Consider the following 21,376-nt stretch of genomic DNA (forward strand, 5'->3'; position numbering starts at 1 on the left):
GTTAAAAAAAAAAAAAAAAAAAAGATAGCAGGAAGGGAAAAATGAAGGGGGGATATCAGAGTGGGAGATGAACCATGAGAGACTATGGACTCTGAGAAACAAACTGAGGGTTCTAGAGGGGAGGAGGGTGGGGGGATGGGTTAGCCTGGTGATGGGTATTAAAGAGGGCACATTCTGCATGGAGCACTGGGTGTTATGCACAAACAGTGAATCATGGAACACTACATCAAAAACTAATGATGTAATGTATGGTGATTAACATAACATAATAAAATTAAAAAAAAAAAGAGTCTCTTATGGTTTGTCTCCCTCTCTGGTTTCGTCTTGTTTCATTTTTCTGAGTTTGACATTTAACAGAATTTCAAAGAGAAATATTTGGAATTGTATTTAAAATTTTTTTTAAAGATTTTATTTATTTATTTGACAGAGAGAGCACAAGTAGACAGAGGGAGAGGGAGAAGCAGACTCCCAGCTGAGCAGGGAGCCCAAATCAGGGCTCGGTCCCAGGACCCCAGATTATGACCTGAGCTGAGGGCAGACACTTAATCGAGGGAGCCACCCAGGCCCCCAGGCTTTGGAAATCTTATATATAGCTTATACTTCTAAAGAAAATTTACATGAAACCATTCTTATTTCTTTTCTGAACAACTTAGTCCTTAGGATGAAATCTATAGATATCACTGGTAAGAAAACGGGGTGATAAAAATATTACCAGCCATTAAATCTGTTAGAGTTTTACAATAATTCAGCAACAGAATAATTGTAATAGCTTATCAGAGACTGCAAGCTTTCACCAGTGACTGCACACTATACTATATACTTTTAACATGGCGCAGTGAATGATACCCTTTTTAGATAGAGAATAAAAGCTTTTCTTCACTTATTTTCCAATGTTCCAACTACAGTGGTCTATCTTCTCACTGTCTGGCTTGCTTTTCTATTCTAGGAATCTACTGCTCTCAGTGTCAGGCACTGTCTGAAACTGTCACCATCACTCAGGTTCTTTCTTCTTCCCCCTTCTCTGCTCTATTTTTCAGGTCATTGCTTCCACCCTTGGCTTTTAGTGAAATTGTCAACATTTTCAGTTGACTAATCTTATGACTACTTTCCTTCTACATGTTAAACAAACCAATGATGGTCACATACATAGCCACTGGCTGAGTGTTATTTCCCGTTGCTCCAGGAAATTTTTCCCCTTAAATGTCAAAGGGTCTTGTTTTGTTTTTACTGACTTCTGCTTCTGGAACTATTAGCAACTATCCTGTGTTTTCAGAAGATAGGTCTCTAGGTAGGTCAAGTTCCACTGATGGTGAAAAATTTCCTCCTTCTCTGAGTCAATGATTCCTAAAAGTGCTATGTGGCACTTTAATATAAGATAATTCTATTTTGAGCATGTCATGATTTCTTTTGAGTTTTATCAGTGGTTAATGATGTTCCAAAATAAGGGTCAGGATTCACTTTCTTCTCTCAGTGATGATGCTACTTTTTTCTATACATACGAATACTACAAGTATTAATGAACTTAAACAACTACTAGTTATGCCAATTTTACATTTCATTAGTCTGCAATGCTGGTTTTTGAAAAATGGAAGATAGTATGGAGTAATGGAAAAAGTACTAAGGTAGGAGTCAAGAGACCTGAACTCTAGAAATCTAGATCAGGTAATAAAGTAATTGCCCAATACAACTCTGTGCAATTACAAAACCTAAAGGGCCCTTAGAGGCTTTGTTTGTAAATTTAGAAAAGAGAAGTGCTTAAAGTGCTTTCTAACTCCAAAGTCACATAACAACCAATAATACATAATAAACAGTAAAATCTGTAATTGAGTAGTAAGAGCTGCTCCCTCAGTTCTCAAACAGGAGGGAAGACAAAAATATATACAATGATGACAAACAGAAAAGATTTCACCATTTCTCCCCATTTACATTCGTACAAAAGGAGATTTCACATGGTAGAAAAAACTTTGGCTCATTAAAGAAGGAACAGATCTCATGAGCAGATCAAATATTCAAGCTCAAGTCAATCATTCATATCTGAGGCAAACCACTTCTGAGAAAGGATAGCTTATTTTTCCTGCTCCCTTAGTCTCTATTTAGGCACACTACTGTCTGAAAGATACAGTCTGCCCTCACAGACAATTAGTAATTCACATAAGCAAATACGCCATTTTATGAAGAGACATTAACTAAAGCTCACTGATATCTTATTAGGTGGGCAGACTAAGCCCAGAGGAAATTATCCAACACATTAAAAACACCGATTTATTTTTCTTAAATAAGGCATTTGCCAAAATTGCCATATATACCGAAAAGGCAAATGTAAATCACTAATTACTACTGCTACTGCTTTGCTAAAACCACTGCTAGTATTACTACCATCACTTCCTCTAACTTTACACAGGGTCCTACTTGCCAGTCTTGGGGCTAAGTGCTTCACATATGTTAATTTATTTAATTCTTTGTAACAACCCTATTGAAATAGGTAGCATTATTAACCCTGCTGTTTGTATGAGGAAACGGAGGCAGAGAAAGGCTAAGTAACTTGTTCAAGGTCATACCACAAGTAGCAGGACCAGGACTCTAACACAGGGAGTACAAGCTCACTACTATTATCCTATACTGTTTTCTCAGACTATTAGCTGATAACTTATTAAGTACTTACTATGTGCCAGACACTGTTCTAAAACGCTTAGCATGTATCAACTCTAATCTTCATAACCTCCTGTGATGGAGGTAACTGTTCTTAATCTCATTTTACAGACAAGGCCCAGGATGTCACTTTTTAAAAAAGTGATTTGCTTTTTTTTTTTTTTTTTAAAGATTTTATTTATTTGAGGGCGCCTGGGTGGCTCAGATGGTTAAGCGTCTGCCTTCGGCTCAGGTCATGATCTCAGGGTCCTGGGATCGAGTCCCACATCGGGGTCCCTGCTCCTTGGGAGCCTGCTTCTCGCTCTGCCTCTCTCTCTCTCTCATGAATAAATAAATAAAATCTTTAAAAAAAAAAAAGATTTTATTTATTTGAGAGTGAGAGAGCATGAGCAGGGCAAAGGGAAAGAGAGAGAAGCAGGACTCCCTGCTGAGCTGGGAGCCTACATGGGGCTTGATCCCAGGACCCCAGTGAAATCAAGAGTCAGACACTTAACCGACTGAGCCACCCAGATGCCCCCAGCCAGTTTCATTTTTTTAAAGTCTGCATTTGACAGACACATACTAGACAATAACACAGAATGCCACAGTGGAGAGAATATGATACTTAAGTGCAGACTTCCCCCTCCACATCTCTCCCTTACCACCCTCCACTAATTCTTTTAATGCAAGAAGGGTTATGGCAGGCAAGAGCAAATTAGCTTTGTGTTCTTGGCAGTGCACTTCTGTTTATAAGGGATGTGCTGAGACCTCTACCGTGTTCCTATAGGAAACAAAAAGTAATACTTCAAAACACAAAACGAGGTTACACTTTGCGTCTGCAGCCAGTAAAATACTAATAACCATTCATTCTAAGGCCAATCTAAGAACATAAAGGACAGAAAGCATTTCAAAATAGACTGGGATGCTTTACCCCAATGTTTTCATTTTCTACTTAACAATCACCATCATTATCATCATGTACCTACAAGGTTTGAAGTCATTTGCCTACTTTTTTACTCCTTCAACAACACTGATTAATGTATTTTGTATGTGAAAACACAATATTAAACTCTGCAAAATAGAAAAAGAACCAAGCAGAATAATGAAGTCAATAATATAAACAGTCTACCAATATTCTGATAAATAAACAATGACAGAAAAAGACATATAGAAAAAAAATATGTTTATTTATTTATTTATTTGACAGAGAGACAGTGACAGAGGGAACACAAGCAGGGGGAGTGGGAGAGGGAGAAGCAGGCTCCCCGCTGAGCAGGGAGCCCAATGCAGGGCTCGATCCCAGGACCCCGGGATCATGACCTGAGCCAAAGGCAGACGCTTAACAACTGGAAAAATGGCAGATTATCATTTAGAAATTGAGTTCTAATGTAAGTCCTAAAATTAACTTTTTTAAATAGAAAATCAATACTTCTCAGGAAACAACAGATGATGGCGGGGATGTGGAGAAAGGGGAACCCTCCTACACTGTTGGTGGGAATGCAAGCTGGTGCAACCACTCTGGAAAACAGTATGGAGGTTCCTCAAAAAGTTGAAAATAGAGCTACCATACGATCCAGCAATTGCACTACTGGGTATTTACCCCAAAGATACAAATGTAGGGATCCGAAGGGGTACGTGCACCCCGATGTTTATAGCAGCAATGTCCACAATAGCCGAACTGTGGAAAGAGCCAAGATGTCCATCAACAGATGACTGGATAAAGGAGATGTGGTATATATATATACAATGGAATATTAAGCAGCCATCAAAAGGAATGAATCTTGCCATCTGCAACGACGTGGATGGAACTGGAGGGTGTTATGCCGAGTGAAATAAGTCAATCAAAGAAAGACATGTATCATATGACCTCACTGATATGAGGAATTCTTAATCTCAGGAAACAAACTGAGGGTTGCTGGAGTGGGGGGTGGGGTGGGAGGGATGGGGTGGCTGGGTGATAGACATTGGGGAGGGTATGTGCTATGATGAACGCTGTGAATTGTGCAAGACTGTTGAATCACAGATCTGTACCTCTGAAACAAATAATGCAATATATGTTAAGAAAAAAAAAAAAAGAAGATAGCAGGAGGGGAAGAGTGCAGGGGAGGAAATCGGAGGGGTAGACGAACCATGAGAGACGATGGACTCTGAAAAACAAACTGAGCGTTCTAGAGGGGTGGGGGGTGGGGGGATGGGTTAGCCTGGTGATGGGTATTAAAGAGGGCACGTTCTGCATGGAGCACTGGGTGTTATGCACAAACAATGAATCATGGAACGCTACATCAAAAACTAATGATGTATGGCGATTAACATAACAATAAAATTTAAAAGAAAGAAAGAAAGAAAGAAAATCAGTACTTCTTACCCAAGGGTCTTCAACATTTTGACGAAAAAGGTGAACAAATGAAGGATAAGGTAATTGATGTGGTTGAGACACCACTGGCTTAAAAGTCAGTCCTTAGGTTTGATCCCAGAACTTCCACCCTGTATTTAGGTTACCTTTAATGCCAGCCTCAGGTTCATCACAGGTAAAATGAGTTCATACCACCTTCCTCCCAGGGATACTGTGAGGATTAACTGAGCTACGTAAGGTGCATATGCGTGCACCCCCATGTCCATTATTACCTTCCTCACAGAGTTGTTGCAAGGGAGGAAATTTATGTGGAAGTTTAAGCACAGGGCTTAGTCCGTAGAAGTATCACAAAGGTATTCATTTCTTCCCCCTTCAAATCCTTATCTATATTGAAGCATTTTATTCCTGGTCAGTAGTCACACGAAGTCTGATGGAGTTGAAAATTCTACGAAATATGTAGATAAAGGGGAATCATACTCACGTATTTGACATATTCTTTCCACTGCTGCCACCACTGCATGGAGATGATAAACCAACTGTGTCCTGGTTGCAGACCATACCTGCTCTCTCGTTCTAACCATCCTCTGTACATACAAAATAAATTCAGTACATCAAATGGTATATGAAACAGATGACCACACACACATCCAGAAATTATCAGAAATTTTTACAAAGTAAAAACATGACACAGATATACTTGGGAGACTGCCATAGTTTCAATTAGTGAAACACTGATAAGTCAATTTCAGGAGTCTTAACACCACCATCAAGCTTCATACCTGATGTTTTAAAAAATAGTTTTATTGAGGAATAATTTACCTAACATAAAATTTACCTGAACTAAGAGTATAACTCAATGATTGTGGTAAATTTATCGACATGTGCAACTATCACCACAATCCAACAATCCAATTCTAGAACATTTCCATTACCCCCAAAAGCTATCCTGTGTCCACTTTTAGTCAATTCATGTTACCACCCTCAGCCCAGGAAACCACTAGTCTATTTTCTGTCTCTTACAAATTTCCCTTTTCTGAACATTTCATATAAATGGAATAATAGAACACATGGTCTTTTACATCTGGCCTCTTTGACTTACCATTTTTTTGAGGTTCACCTACGCTGTAGCAGATATCATTACTTTGTGCTTTGTTATTCCATTCCAAATACGATTTTTTTAAGAGATTTATTTACAGACAGAGAGAGTGAGCACGAGTGGGGGGGAGGGCCAGAGGGAGAGGTAGAGAGAGAATCTCAAGCAGACTCCCCACTGAGCACACAGCCTGACACAGGGCTCAATCCCAGGACCCAGAGATCATGACCTGAGCCAAAATCAAGAGTCGCCTGGCTGCTTAACTGACTTGAGCCAAATACTATTTATAATGCATCCCACAGGTAGGTATACACCACATTTTGTTTATCCATCTAACATTTGATACTTTGAAATTGGCAAGCTATTCTCCAAAGTGGCCGCACCATTTAACATTTCCATCAGTAATGTATAATGGTTCTAGTTTTGTCATATTCTTGGCAATGCTTGTTACTGTCTATCTTTTCTATCATAAAGGTTCAAGTGGGTGTGAAGTGGCATCACATCGTGATTTTAAAGTCTGTTTTTATGAAGGAGAAATTCATAACATAAGGTGGTGGTTGCATATTTTGAATGTACTAATGCCATTGAATTGTATGCTTTAAAATAGTCACTTCTATGCTATATGTATTTCTCCAAAACATTCTCATACATCCCAACTGAGTAGTTATACATTAGGCGGTTATTTCCTATTACTACCTTCCCCGAGCCTTTGATAATCACCATTTTTTCTGTATCTATTCATTTACCTATTCTGGATATTTCATATAAAGGAAATCATTCAATGTGACCTTCTGTATTTGGCTTCTTTCATTTGTAAGGTTCATCCATGTTGTTGCATGCATGAGTACATGTACCATTCCTTCGTAAGGCTGAATAATTTTCCATAGTATGTATATACGACATTTTGTTTATCCATTCATCCACTGATGGCTATTCGGACAGTTTCCACTTACTGGCTAATGTGTATTGTGTTGCTATGAACATTTGTGCACAAACATTTGAGTTCCTGTTTTCAACTGTTTGGGGTATATATCTAGAAGTGGAATTGCCAGGTTACATGGTAGTTGAGGAACTACCAATTTTTTTGCATAGCAGTTATACCATTTTACATTTCCACCAGCGATGTTATCAGTGCCCTAATTTCTCCATAACCTCACAGAATTTATTGTCCATTTTTAAAATTATAAACATCCTAGTAAATGCAAAGTAGAATCATTGTGGTTTTGAGTTGCATTTCCTTAATGACTAATGATTTTGAGCAACTTTTTATGTGCCTGATGACCATCTGTATGTCATCTCTGGAGAAATGTGTATTCAAGTCCCTTGCCCAGCTTTTAGTTTTCTTTTTGTTGGTGAGCTGTAGGAGTTCTGTCTATATTCTGGTTACTTGACCTCTGGCAGATCTATGATTTCCAAATATTATCTCCCATTTTGCAGGCTGTCTTTTTACTTTCTTGACAACGTCCTTTGATAAAAAGAAGTTTTAAATTTTAATGAGTCAAATTTATCTATTTTTTCTTTGGTTGCTTAACGCTTTTAGTGTCACATACAAGAATTCAACTTAAAAGCCAAATCACTCTTGAAAAAATATTTTTTCGAGATATAGAATAAAAGTACCATTCTGCTTTTCTAGATTCCAAGATTTCTGATGAGAAACTTGCTGTTAATCTTATTGAGGATCTACTGTATGTGTAGCTTTTCTCTTGTTGCTTTTAAAATTTTCTCTGTCCCTAGGCTTCTGACCACCTGATTATAATGTGTCTTGGTGGGAGTCACTTAAGAGTTTTATCCTTCTTGGAGTTCAATGAGCTTTTTGAATGTTTAGGTTCACATCTTTTGTCAAATTTGGGAAGTTTGGGGCCATTATTTCTTCAAATATTCTGCCACTTTCCCTCCTCTCCTTCTGGGATTCCTATCATGTGTATGCCAATATGGTTGCTGCTATTTCATAGGTCTAGTAAGCTCTGTTCATTTCCCTTCATTCTTTTTTCTTTCTTTCCTCAGTCTCAATAGCTTCAACTGACCTATCTTTAGATTTTAACTTCTCTCAGCCAGGCTTTGGGTTCTCAGTGTACAAAAACAGTGTTAAAAAAAAAAACATTCCTAGCTTGCAGGCTGTATAAGTCAGGTATTGGACCAAAGTTAGCCAATGGGACATAATATAATAATCCATGGCTTAACAATATAGCATGTGTACTTGAATATGTACTCTGCTGTTGTTGGGTGGTATTGTGCTGCTGGATGCACATGTATTTACAATTTTTATATCTTCCTGATGAATTAAAACTTTTATCATTATAAAATGTCCGCCTGTAATAATAATTCTTTGTCTAAAAAGCTATTTTTTCCTAATGTTGGTATATCCACTCCAGCTCTCTTATGGTTACTATGTGTCTGGTTATATTTATTTCATCATTTTACTTTCAACCTATTTGTGTCTTTGAATCTCAAGTATTTGGATTAAAAATATCAGTCTATCTTTATTTTTTTTAAAGATTTTATTTATTTATTTAACAGAGAGAGACATAGCGAGAGAGGGAACATGAGCAGAAGGACTGGTAGAGGAAGAAGCAGGCTTCCCACGGAGCAGGGAGCCCGATGTAGGGCTTGTTCCCAGGACCCTGGGATCATGACCTGAGCCGAAGGCAGAAGCTTAACGACTGAGCCACCCAGGCGCCCCCAAAATATCAGTCTATCTTTAGCTTTTGATAATTGTTTAATCCATTTATATTTAAGGTAATTATTGATATGGATTTGTGCCTACCATTTTATTACTTGTTTTCTACTCATCTCAAGTATTTTTATTTGTTTTTCTATTCCTCCTTTACTTCCTTCTTTTGTGTTAAGTAGATTGTTTCCTACTATATCATTTTAATTATTTTTCTAAAAAAACTATATTTGGGATTATTTTCTTACTGGTTGCTCTAGAGGTACAAAATAAAGCTTAACACGTGCTATTTCAGATTAATACTAATTTATTCCAGTAAATTATAGAAGCTGCTCAAATATAGTTCTACTTCCTATTCTTTTGGTTGTATTATTATCATCATGCATATGACATCTTTTTATGCTGTAAGAACAACATAGCTTTCAAATTATTGTCTCATGATTTTATATTTTAAATTAAAAGGATGAAACAGAAAAACATTTATACTGCCTTATTAAGTATGTAATTATGTTTACTGGTGCTCTATATTTCTTTGTATAGTTCAAATTATTGTTTGGGGTCACTTTGTTTTAGCATGAAGAAGTTCCTTCAGTATTTTAAGTATTTTAATCCTTCAGTATTTAAGTGTTTACCAGCAACAGTGTTTATATGGGAATGTTTTCAAATTACCTTAATTTCTGAAGGATAGTTCTGCCAGATAAAGAATTCTAGGTTGACAGTTTTTCCCCCTTCAGCACTTTGAATGTCATCCCACTGCCTACTGACCTCCACCATTTCTGTAAAAAAATGGTCAGCTGTTAATCTTATTGGGGTTGCCTTCTACAGAAGGAGTAACCTTTCTCTTCCTACTTTTAGGATTTTCTCTTTGTAGCTTTGAACAGTTTGTGATATGTTTAGATGTGGATCTCTGTTTTTAACCTCTTTGCAGTTCGTTGAGCTTCTTGGATTAACAACTTAAAGCAATTTTAGGAGTTTGGCCATTATTTCACCAAATATTTTTTTCTGCTCCTTTCTCTCCTTTTGGGAATTCCATTATGTGTGTATTGATATAGTTGTCCCTGGTGTTCCACATATCTCAGGTTCTGGTCATTATTATTTTCTCTGTTCTTCATATTGGAAAAATCTATTTAATTATATTCTATTTTGGGGCGCCTGGGTGGCTCAGTTGGTTAAGCGACTGCCTTCGGCTCAGGTCATGATCCTGGAGTCCCGGGATCGAGTCCCGCATTAGGCTCCCTGCTCGGCGGGGAGTCTGCTTCTCCCTCTGACCCTCCTCCCTCTCATGCTCTCTGTCTCTCATTCTCTCTCTGGCAAATAAATAAATAAAATCTTTAAAAAAAAAAAAAAATTATATTCTATTTTGCTGGTTATTTCTCTGCACCTCCAATCTGTTGCTGAGTCACTGTGGTGAATTTTCATTTATTATAATTTTCAACTCCAGAATTTCCATTTAGATCACTTTTAAAATTCCTATCTGTTGATATTTTATATTTGATTAGTTACTGTCATTATACTTTCCTTTAATTCTTTAAACAAAGCTTCCATTAGCAGTGAAAGCATTTACAATACTGCTTTGAAGTCTATGTGTCCTAAGTCAATCTGGGGCTACCTCTATTAATGAGTGTCCCCACAACCACCACAGGTCACATTTTCCTATTTTGTTGCATGTTTCATCATCTTCTGTTACTGAAAACTGGACATATTTGATAATATATTTCACCAACTCTGGATTCTGATACTGCCTGTGTGTTTTGCCTTGTGACTTCCTGGACTAATTCTATAGAGTGTTTCCCCTGCAGTGTGAGGCTGTTCAGTTTTCTTCATTATTGGCTTCCTTGAGGACAGCATAACTTACTGGTCAGCCAACGACTGGTGAGGGGCTGTGCTGAAACATCTTGAGCCAGTGACACTTGCACCTTTTTCTTGATGCATCAGTTCAGTTTGGGAAATGATGCAAAGTTCAGGCAGGTTACAAAACTTCCTAGGTTTTTATTTTCTGCATGTGCAAGGCCTTACATTCAATCAGGAATTAATAGATAGCTAAGACCCTCTTTGGTTTCTGTTGAGCTTGTGCATAGCCTTGTATATATGAGCAGCCTTCCAGATCATTTGTGATATGGGGAAATTTATCAATACATACTATGGTTGTCTTGTTCTCTGGATTTCTTTGTTAAACTTTTGACTGGTATCTCAGTTTGTTGCTTTCCTTAACCAGTATCTCAACCCCAAGCTAATGATGTTCCTTGACTATTTGCCACCATGATCACTGTTTGTTTGTTATAATTCTCTTAGGCAGGCATTCATCCCTGCTCTATTCCAAATCAAGTCAGCCCTGTCATCTCTGCCTTGGTAAAACTATCATGTTGGGTAGGAGGGAATAGGATCAGCCCTAGGTAAAATTACTATGGATTCCCATTATTCTTACCAAGGTTTAGTAGTTTTTCTTGAATAAATGCTTCTCAACTTGTTGAATACCTTAGGTCAGTTTCCAGAGTCCTGAAATAGTTGGCTGACAATTTTGTACAGTGTTATATTTTGTCCAGTTGCTTCTGAGGGAGAGGATTTGCTGAGCTCTTCACTCAGCCACTGTAGAAGTCATGATACTAATTTTGAAACAAATTATTGACCCTTTATGCTAGAGACAAATATTTCTTTCACCTCATTGCTTATTTACCAACCTGATTCATCTTTTAAAAATCATCCTAAAAATTCAAATGAATTTTTAGAAGTGAAATGGAGGTAAAATAAAACAAAACTCAAAAATCACAAATGAAATTAATCAATTTGGAATCTAGAATTTAAAATTCAGATTTATTTAAAAATAAGGAATACAGGGGAGCCTAGGTGGCTCAGTTGTTAAGCGTCTGCCTTCAGCTCAGGTCATGATCCCAGGGTCCTGGGATCGAGCCCTGCATCGGGCTCCCCGCTTAGCGGGAAACCTGCTTCTCCCTCTCCCATTCCCCCTGCTTGTGTTCCCTCTCTTGCTGTGTCTCTCTCTGTCAAATAAATAAATAAAATCTTTAAAAAATAAAAAAATAAAAATAAGGAATACAGAAAGCAGATCATTTGTTTTCAATGATGAAAAAAGTTCTAGACTTGATTCTGCCACTTCCATGCAATTTTTGATAAGTTCCTCAACTTCTGTGAATATCAGTTTCCTCTTTTATAAAATGGGATGGTGACATTAATTTAATGCAGTTATTCTAAGGAACAGATGAAATAATGCAAGTAGAATAAAGTTCTATAAAAACATGAGATTATGCCAACATTATATTTTTAAATAGGAATGCTATAAGCATCTGCAAAATAATTAAGCCAAGAAATATATATACTCTGCTATATAGCTTTCCTTAAAAAAAAAATTTTTTTTTTTAAATTTTATTTGTCAGAGAGTGAGACAGAGAGAGAGAGAGAAAGAGCAGAAGCAGGGGGAGTAGCAGGCAGAGAGAGAAGCAAGCCCCCCACTGAGCAAGGAGCCCGATATGGGACTTGATCCCAGCACCCTGGGATCATGACCTGAGCCGAAGGCAGATGATTAACTGACTGAGCCACCCAGGCATCCCTCCTTTTTTTTTTTTAAATCAACATTTCTTTTTTTTTTAAAGTTTTTTTTTATTATTATTTTTTTAAGATTTTACTTATTTATTTGACATAGAGAGAGAGAGAGAACAAGTAGGCAGAGAGGCAGGCAGAGGGAGAGGGAGAAGCAGGCTCCCCGCTGAGCAGGGAGCCCGATGTGGGACTCAATCCAGGACCCTGGGATCATGACCTGAGCCGAAGGCAGCAGCTTAACCGGCTGAGCCACCCAGGCGCCCCTAAGTTTTTATTTTAATATCAGTTAGTTAACATACAGTGTTATATTAGTTTCAGGTGTACAATATAGTGATTCAACAATTCCATACATCACCCGGTGCTTATCTCAGTAGCATTCTTAGTATCTATGGTAAGTCATGCTGACTTCAGAAGGTATTAGTATGTGATGAAATTAGACTGCAATATTGTAAGAAAAAAAAAAAGCTACTGCAGCTATATAAAAGTCTTTCAGTATTTCTTTACAATATCTCATTTGTACACTTAAATATTTTTAAAAATTTTATTTTATGATAGCTAAAAATCAAGACATTATCAACATATGATTATTATAAACAAGAATGAGTCTTCTGAACATGAAAATTAAAAAGACTACATGAGACAAGCGTTTTTATGAAAACAACATTTTAAAAAATGGATTTTCCTTAACATTCTTTAAAAAAATAACCATTTTTTTAAAAAATCCATTTTAGGGGCGCCTGGGTGGCTCAGTTGGTTAAGCGACTGCCTTTGGCTCAGGTCATGATCCTGGAGTCCCTGGATCGAGTCCCGCGTCAGGCTCCCTGCTCAGCGGGGAGTCTGCTTCTCCCTCTGACCCTCCCCTGTCTCATGTGCTCTCTCTCTCAAATAAATAAATAAAATCTTTAAAAAAAAAAAAAATCCATTTTAAAAAGCTGGAAAATATACTTTGCTACTTCAATTAATCTGAACTTCAACTGGCATTCTTCTTTAAATGTTGACTACATAATCCTGTTCTCAGGTATTCCAAACAACTCTATTTCAGTAAACTTTTTTTTTTTTTTTTGGTTAAAGATTTTATTTATTTATTTGACAGAGAGATAGAGAGCAAAAGTAGGCAGAGCAGGAGGCAGAGGGAGAGGGAGAAGCAGGCTCTCCACTGAGCAGGGAGCCCAACATGGGACTTGATCCCAGGACCCTGGGATCATGACCTGAGCTGAAGGCAGACGCTTAACTGACTGAGCCACCCAGGCACCCCTATTTCAGTAAACTCTCTTTTATCAAGCAATCCTACACCAGAAAAAACTACTGAAAAATTTGTATACACACTACTTTTAAGAGTAAGTAACAAACTATGTATTGAATTTATTTTAAAAGCGAAGTTTATTAGAGATTCTGTCCTGTTTCTGAAACTTTCTACACAAATGCAGAGTATAATGGTGTAACACTCAAGCAATGAAGGATACTGGATGTATTAAATATTGAATCACAGCCATAAAAACGTGCAGGCCTATTATAAAGATATTTCACCACAAGTAATTTTGCCTAAATACATATCTAACCAAAGGCATACAGACTTTATTACTAAATTATACTAAAGAAAAACAGAGATTAAAAATAGGGGGTGAAAAGGGCCTATTAGCCAGTCATTTAAATTATAAGAGGCTTTACTGATATGTAAAAGTATCATTTGATATGATCTGCAGTGAAAATGGAGGCCAAAAATAAAACAATATTTTGAAGTTTTCTTATTTAAAAAAAACTACAAATTCCAACAAAGGCATAAACATATGGGTATACGTATATAAAAATGTCAATAGTGCAACCATCAACAAAATGAAAAGTCAATCTATGGGATGGGAGGAAATATTTGCAAACCACAAATCTGATAGGGGATTATATCCAAAAAAAAGTATAAGAAATTCGTATCACTTAATAGTAAGATAATAAGAATAATAAAAATAACAAAGAACCTAAAATAGACATTTTTCTAAAAAAAGACATACAAATGGCCAACAGCTACATGAAAAGATATTTAACCTCACTAATCATCAGGGAAATACAAACCAAAACACAATGAGGTACCACCTCACACCTGTCAGTATGGTTATTATCAAAAACACAAGAGATAATATACACTGGCAAAGATGTAGAGAAAAAGGAACCCTTGTACACTGTAAACTGGAATAGCCACTATAAAAAAAAAGGTTTCACATGAGATTTAAAAAAAGAACTACCATATAATCCAGCAATCTCACTTCTGGGTATATAACCAAAGGAAGCAAAATCATTATCTGGAAGATGATAGCTTTACTTCCATATTCTTTGAAGGATTATTCACAAAAGTCAAGGTATGAAAACAACCTAAGTGTCCAACAATGAATGGATAAACAAAATGTGGTACATATATACAATGGACTATTATCTAGTCTTAAGAAGGAAATCCTGTCATTTACAGCAACATGGATGAGGATGAAAGGAATTTATACTAAGTGAAATAAGCCAGACAAAGACAGACAGATACTGCAAGGTATAGCACTTATATGTAGAATCTTAAAAAAGTCTAATTCAGAAACAGAGAGTAGAAAAGTGGTTGTTGGGGGTTGGGGGAAATAGAGAAAGGGTGATAAAAAAGGGTACAAACTTTTATGATAAGATGAATCAAGTCTGCAGATGTAATGTACAACATGGTGACTACAGTTTATTAACACTATAGTGTATAACTGAAGAGTAGAACTTAAATATTCTCACACACACTAAAAAAGTATGTGAGGGGCTAGTGATGGATGTGTTAATTTGATGAAGGGAATCCTTCCACAATGGATACATATATCAAATCACACTGTACGCTTTAAATATCTTACAATATTAGATGTCAATTATACCTCAATAATGCTGAAAAAAATGTCAACAGCAATTACCTGTAAATACAGAGGTGGTGGGCATTTTTTGGCTTCTTTTTGTTTAGTTCTACTTTATAATCTTTCTACAATAAACATGAATTGTTTTGTAGTAAGGAAAAATTGCTACCTTTTATCTTTTGTATAAAATGTCTTATTTCAAAAAATAATAAATTCAGTACTCAATACAATTTTAATGCTAACGAGAATCTGATTTCTAAATTAATCCAATCCCTTAGTTAGGAAATTACTTTAACAAAAATATTTCCACATGAAATTAATTTGGAGAAACAAGGTGTCACTGTAATGACTGTATTAAAATGGGACATGCTGTTACTTATTAACAATATATTTCAGGTGTCAGAAATTTCAACTATATAATGAAAAATACACAGATTGAAACTATAAACTTACCTAATGATTTGTCCTTCTTCTTCTGGAGTAGCTGGTCTTAACCCCAGAACTATGTGACATACCTAGAGAAAGAAGTGGTAAATCAAACTTCATTGACTGGTGCCAATGACTGGATTGTATAGTATTTCACATTCTCTGCATGAGTTCCACTTTGTAGATGGGAATCTGAATTAGCAATAGCTTTCAACTGATGAGTTATCAATGATTCACTTGAACAACTTTGAACTTTAAACTTTAGCTGTTTGTTTGTTTTTATTTTAAACAAACCATTTCAATAGAGGCCAACTTCCAAATCTCTGTGTGAGACAAGAAAGGAAGGGAGGGAGGGAGGGTGGGCAAGAGAGAGACAGAGCCAGAGAAGAAGAAAGAAAAGAACCATGCAGAGAATATTATTTTCATTCCTGAAATCTGAAGAGCATATCATGGCACTTGGGGAGGAAGGTGAAGGGAGATGAAGAGGCTATAGGAGACAAAAGATATGGGTGGCATTTTAGTTTAAACAGTTCAAAAAGAAAAATTATTGTCACTAATGTTAAATATGCTTTTTAAGACTCATTTCCTCCTTAACTTATTTGCCTTCTCTAAATATCACAAAAGATGTAATTTTTTTCAACATTTTCTCATGAAAAATTTCAAAAATACAGAAAAGTTGAAAGAATTTTACACTGAACACTTTATACCCATTACCTAGATTCTAACATTAACATTTTATTATACTTGCATCTATCTATCCCTTAATTCATCCATCAATCCATCTTAATTTTTGGATGCATTTCAAAGTAAATTACAGACATTAGTACAGCTTTTTATAAATACATCAGCATGGCCAACATTAATCAGAGTTCAATATCTGTTTACAGTTTTGTTTACCTTTTGAGGTAACATTTACATAACAAAATCCACAAATTGGGTTTTCGAGACTCTTCTATGCAGCAGCAGTTCATTTTTACTGCTGAGTAGTATTCCACTGTGAACATACCACTGTTTGTTTCATCCATTCTCATATTAAATACTTGAGTTTTGAAACCTATTTTTCTTTTTTAAAGATTTATTTATTGGGGGGGGAGCTGGGGGGAATCAGAGGGAGAGATTCTTCAAGCAGACTCCCCACTGAGCCTGATGCAGGGCTTGATCTGACTACCTAATCTGACTACCTAATCTGACCTGAGCCAAAATCAAGAGTTGGACGCTTAACCGGCTGAGCCACACAGGTGCCTCAAAACCTATTTTTCTAAGCAAACTTACAGAAAATAGAAATAGAGTATTCATGCTTACAAGTGAACAAATCTTAAGTGTACAGTTCAATGACTTTTCACAAAGTAACATCTATGAAACCTTTACTGAGTCAAGAAATAGAACACTGCTATCTCATCAAAAGTCCCACTATGGGTTCCTTCCCACACATCACTGAGCCCTTTGATGTATCCATGATCCTGAATTCTGTTACCATAGGTTTTGCCTGCTTTTGAATTTTTTGGTCTAGTATTTTCAACTCAAGATTATATAAGATTCATCCATGTTTTTGTGTGTGGCACTATTATACTTATTTTCATTGCGTTACAATATACCACTCTATGCACATGTTACAATTTACTTATTGTTTATGTATTTATTGTTGATAGTATTTGGGTCATTTTCTGTTTTGGGCTATAACAAGTTATAAGAACTTACCTGTATGTCTTTTGGTGCTCAGATATACACGTTTCTGTAGGGTTTACATACGAGGTAGACTTTATGAGTCATGGGGTAAGCGCACATTCAACTTTTGAAAATACTGCCAAGCAATTTCCAAATTATTTATTTTTTTAAAGATTTTATTTCTTTATCAGAGAAGAGTGAGAGAACACAAGCAGGGGGAGTGGCACTCCCCACTGTGCAGGGAGCCCGACACTGGGCTCAATCCCAGGACCCCAGGATCATGACCTGAGCTGAAGGCAGACACTTAAGTGACTGAGCCACCCAGGTGCCCCAATTTCCGAAGTATTTGTAATAATTTATATTCCTACTGGCAATGTATGAGAGTTCCAGGTTCTTGTTATCCTCATCAATACTTCATATCACTTAAAAACTAATCATTCTGGGGCATGTCTACTACTATTTCATATGTGGTTTTAATAGTATTTCTATGATGACTAAGGAGCCCCTTTTCATAACATTCATTAACTATTTGGATATTCTCTTTGGTGAAGCATCTCTTCAAGTTTTCTTTACACATTTTTATATTAAAGTTTTACCTTTTTCTCATTGATTTTTATGCTCTGTATGCCCTAGACACCCATCTTGTTGGATATAAGTATCACAAACAACTTCTCCCACTGCATTGCTTATCTTTTCATTTTCTTAATGGTATCTCCCAATTAAAAAACAAAAATAAAAAACCTCTTAATTTTACTGAAGTCCAACTTAAAAACTTTTCCTCGGTGGTTAATGCTTTCTGTGTCCTTTTAAAGAACTCTTTTCCACCTCAAAGCCATTAAAATATTCTTGTACATTATTTTCTAAATGCTTTATTTTTACCTTTTAAACTTCTAAGACTTATAATCCTACTTGGGATTAATTTTCATCTATGGCACGAGGTAGGAATAATGACGCATTTTTCCCCATAGAGATACCAATTGACCCAGTACACCATTTATTGACAAGATCAAGCAATGCAATGTCTTCTTGATTATAAATCAAGTGATCACATACATGTAGGTCTGTTTAAAAACTCTCAGTATTGTTTCACTGGTCTATGTCTACCTTCACACACACAAATATCATATTGTCTTAATACTGTTGTTTTATCGGAAGTCCTAATATCCGGTGACTTCAGTCCTCTAACACTGTTCTTTACATTATCCTGACTATTTTTGGCCCTTTCCACTTCTTTATGTACTAGAATCAGCTTAAGTTCTACAAAAACAATGACATTAAACTTTTTGGGATTTTGATTCCTAGCGTACCAAATCTACAAACCAATTTAAAGGGATCTGACACCTTTAAGATGTTGAGCCTTACAATCCATAAATGTGGATTATCTTCTCTGCATTGGTTTTTTATTGCGTCTGTAATAAATTATCACAAATTCAGCATCTTAAAACAATACAAATTTATTATCTTATAGTTCTGTAGGTTAAAATTCAGACATGGGCCTCGCTAGGTTAAAAATCAAGGTGTTGGGGCACCTGGGTGGCTCAGTAGGTTAAGCATCTGCCTTCGGCTCAGGTCATGATCCCAGGGTCTTAGGATTGAGTCCTGTATCAAGCGCAGGGAGCCTGGTTCTCCCTCTGCCTCTCTCTCTCTTTCATGAATAAATAAATAAAATCTTAAAAAAAAAAAAAATCAAGGTGTCAGCAGAGCTGCATTCCTTTCTGGAGGTTAAAAAAAGAATACAGAGGTGCCTGGGGGGCTCAGTTGTTAACCGGCTGCCTTTGGCTCAGGTCATGATCCCAGGGTCCTAGGATCGAGCCCCGTATTGGGCTCCCTGCTCGGCCGGGAAGCTTGCTTCTCCCTCTCCCAATGCCCCTGCTTGTGTTCCCTCTCTTGTTGTCTCTCTCTGTCAAATAAATAATCTTTAAAAAATAAAAAAAGGATAAAAAAAGAATACATTTCCTTGCCTTTTCCAGCTTCCAGAGTTCATCCACATTACTTTGCTCACAGCCCCTTCCTTTATCTCAAAGCCAGCATCTCTAACCCTTCTTCCAAGTCATTTCTCTCCCTCTCCTCCTTTACCTCCCTCCCTCTTCCTGACCAGAGCTGGAAAAGGTGCTCTACTTTTAAGGACTCATGTGATTAGATAGGCCCATCTGCTAGGCTAATCTCCCTATCTCAGAGTCTTTAAGCTGATATAGCTGGCAAAGTCCCTTTTGCCATGTAAGATTACATATGCCCAGGTTCCAGGGATGAGGGCATGGATAACTGGTGTTGGAGGTGGTGTGCATTTTTCTGCCTACCATGCTTTTTAAAACTTGACACTTTTTGACAAATGCACAAGAAACAAGACCCTGGTTATGTTTAGCATGCTTCCTCTGCAAAATATTGGGCACTGAGTTTACAAAAAAGATTGAAAATAAAGATATTACTACAGGGATGGTTTTCTAATTCTACTGACACTTATGTATGTTACACTTAAATAGCCGAAACAGTCAAGAGGGATCTTGGCAAATAAGAGTGTAATTCAAGCTTTTATCGCTAGACTTACCAACTAACTCTACCAATTTTAAGACACATAGAAAATAAAACAACTTAGCATAACAGTCTCTTACTTAAAAGCATACTGTATATGAAATAAAGTGAATGCAGTAAAATGTAATGTTAAAATGTAGATGACAGGTATTCAATGGAAACTATCTTTCAGCTCTTCATAGTATGTTAGAAACACACACACAAAAGCAAATCTCAAGCACATGCTTATTTATAAATTAGTCATAGAAAAATAGTGCCACTGCAAGTCCTTGATAAGAATGAGAAAAAAAAATGAGAAAACAGAAAAGGCAATACAAAAAAAATCAAAACGCTATGCTATGTGAGAGCTACAAGATGACACAGACATAAGCCTAAGTGATCTAAATGTTTATATAATTATGAGATAAAGTAATGAGGATATTATTTTAAATGATAAAAATAGTTGATCAATTTTGATATTACCAAGCAAGTCATTTCTGTTTAGAATAGTGATTTATACAATTTTTGTACATGTTTATATTTTATAAAGCCATCAACTTAAATCCTGATGAAAATTATAACTGATAGTGGAGCAACTGATTGATACAAATTGATATTACAGGCTTTTTAGACAGTATATGTTTTATATCCATAGTCATTAGTCATTAGCTATTAGGAAGAGACCAATTTCCATTTATTCCAACATAGCCATGCACAGACGAGTTATTCTTTTTTTTTTTAAATGGAAGAGCATGATAGATATAAAAATACCAAACTTTACTCACCTTCACAGGGGTGTTTTTACAAGGGAAGGAAAATAAAATAAGAATCTAAAATACCACTACTAAATCAACTTAAATATTTATGAAGAATTATAAAAAATGGGAAATCATAAATTACTTTTTTTTTTTTAAGAGTTTATTTATTTATTTGAGAGAGAGAGAATGAGAGACAGATAGCAAGAGAGGGAAGAGGGTCAGAGGGAGAAGCAGACCCCCAGCTGAGCAGGGAGCCCGACACGGGACTCGATCCCGGGACTCCAGGATCGTGACCTGAGCCGAAGGCAGTCGTTTAACCAACTGAGCCACCCAGGCGCCCCATAAATTACTTTTTTAAACTGGAGCAAGAGAACTACTCTAACGAGGAAAATAGTTGAAATCTGGCAAGCCTTATGACTTAATGTTCATTCCTGGCACTTTGCACTTTTTCTCTCCTCCTTCTTCAATCTTTCTTGGTTCTTCTAAAGAATTTTTTAAAACATTTAGAAACAGGCTTGCAGCCAAGATAATCTAACTGGAGAGACCGTGTACATTGAAAATTTTACAGCTGCCTACTTATGATCCATCTTTCTGTTCACACTGCCTGACTTGTTAGGAAGGGCCTTTAAAAAAGACAACAGTGAAGAAAAATAGGAAATTATGATGGCTTTTGCAATCTAAAATTATTCTCTATGTATTTAACATGCTGGTCTACCATGAGTTATAAGATAAATAAAACATAATCACCTCTATTCTACTTCCTCATCTCTCATGTCATGATTTTGAGATGCCTCAGGGCTCTCATACTCTATCTTACCATCTTTCAGGTGTATACAGGATAATGTAGTTCTTTTTATAATATGTGGC

The 21,376-nt window shown here is 36.5% G+C and overlaps 1 protein-coding gene across 1 annotated transcript in view; it reads right to left on the bottom strand.

Annotated features, from left to right (window-relative positions):
- USP32 (ubiquitin specific peptidase 32) overlaps nucleotides 1–21,376 on the bottom strand; it is a 217,263-nt gene that overhangs the window by 46,852 nt on the left and 149,035 nt on the right. The window contains exons 11-12 of the mRNA XM_044921385.1: nucleotides 15,606–15,667; nucleotides 5,463–5,565 (exon numbers count right to left, since the gene is read on the bottom strand). Coding sequence (XP_044777320.1) covers nucleotides 5,463–5,565; nucleotides 15,606–15,667 — 165 coding nt within the window. The remainder of the gene's footprint in view (nucleotides 1–5,462; nucleotides 5,566–15,605; nucleotides 15,668–21,376) is intronic.

The sequence above is a fragment of the Neomonachus schauinslandi genome, chromosome 15 (assembly GCF_002201575.2).
Source record: "Neomonachus schauinslandi chromosome 15, ASM220157v2, whole genome shotgun sequence".
NCBI classification, from domain to species: Eukaryota; Metazoa; Chordata; class Mammalia; order Carnivora; family Phocidae; genus Neomonachus; species Neomonachus schauinslandi.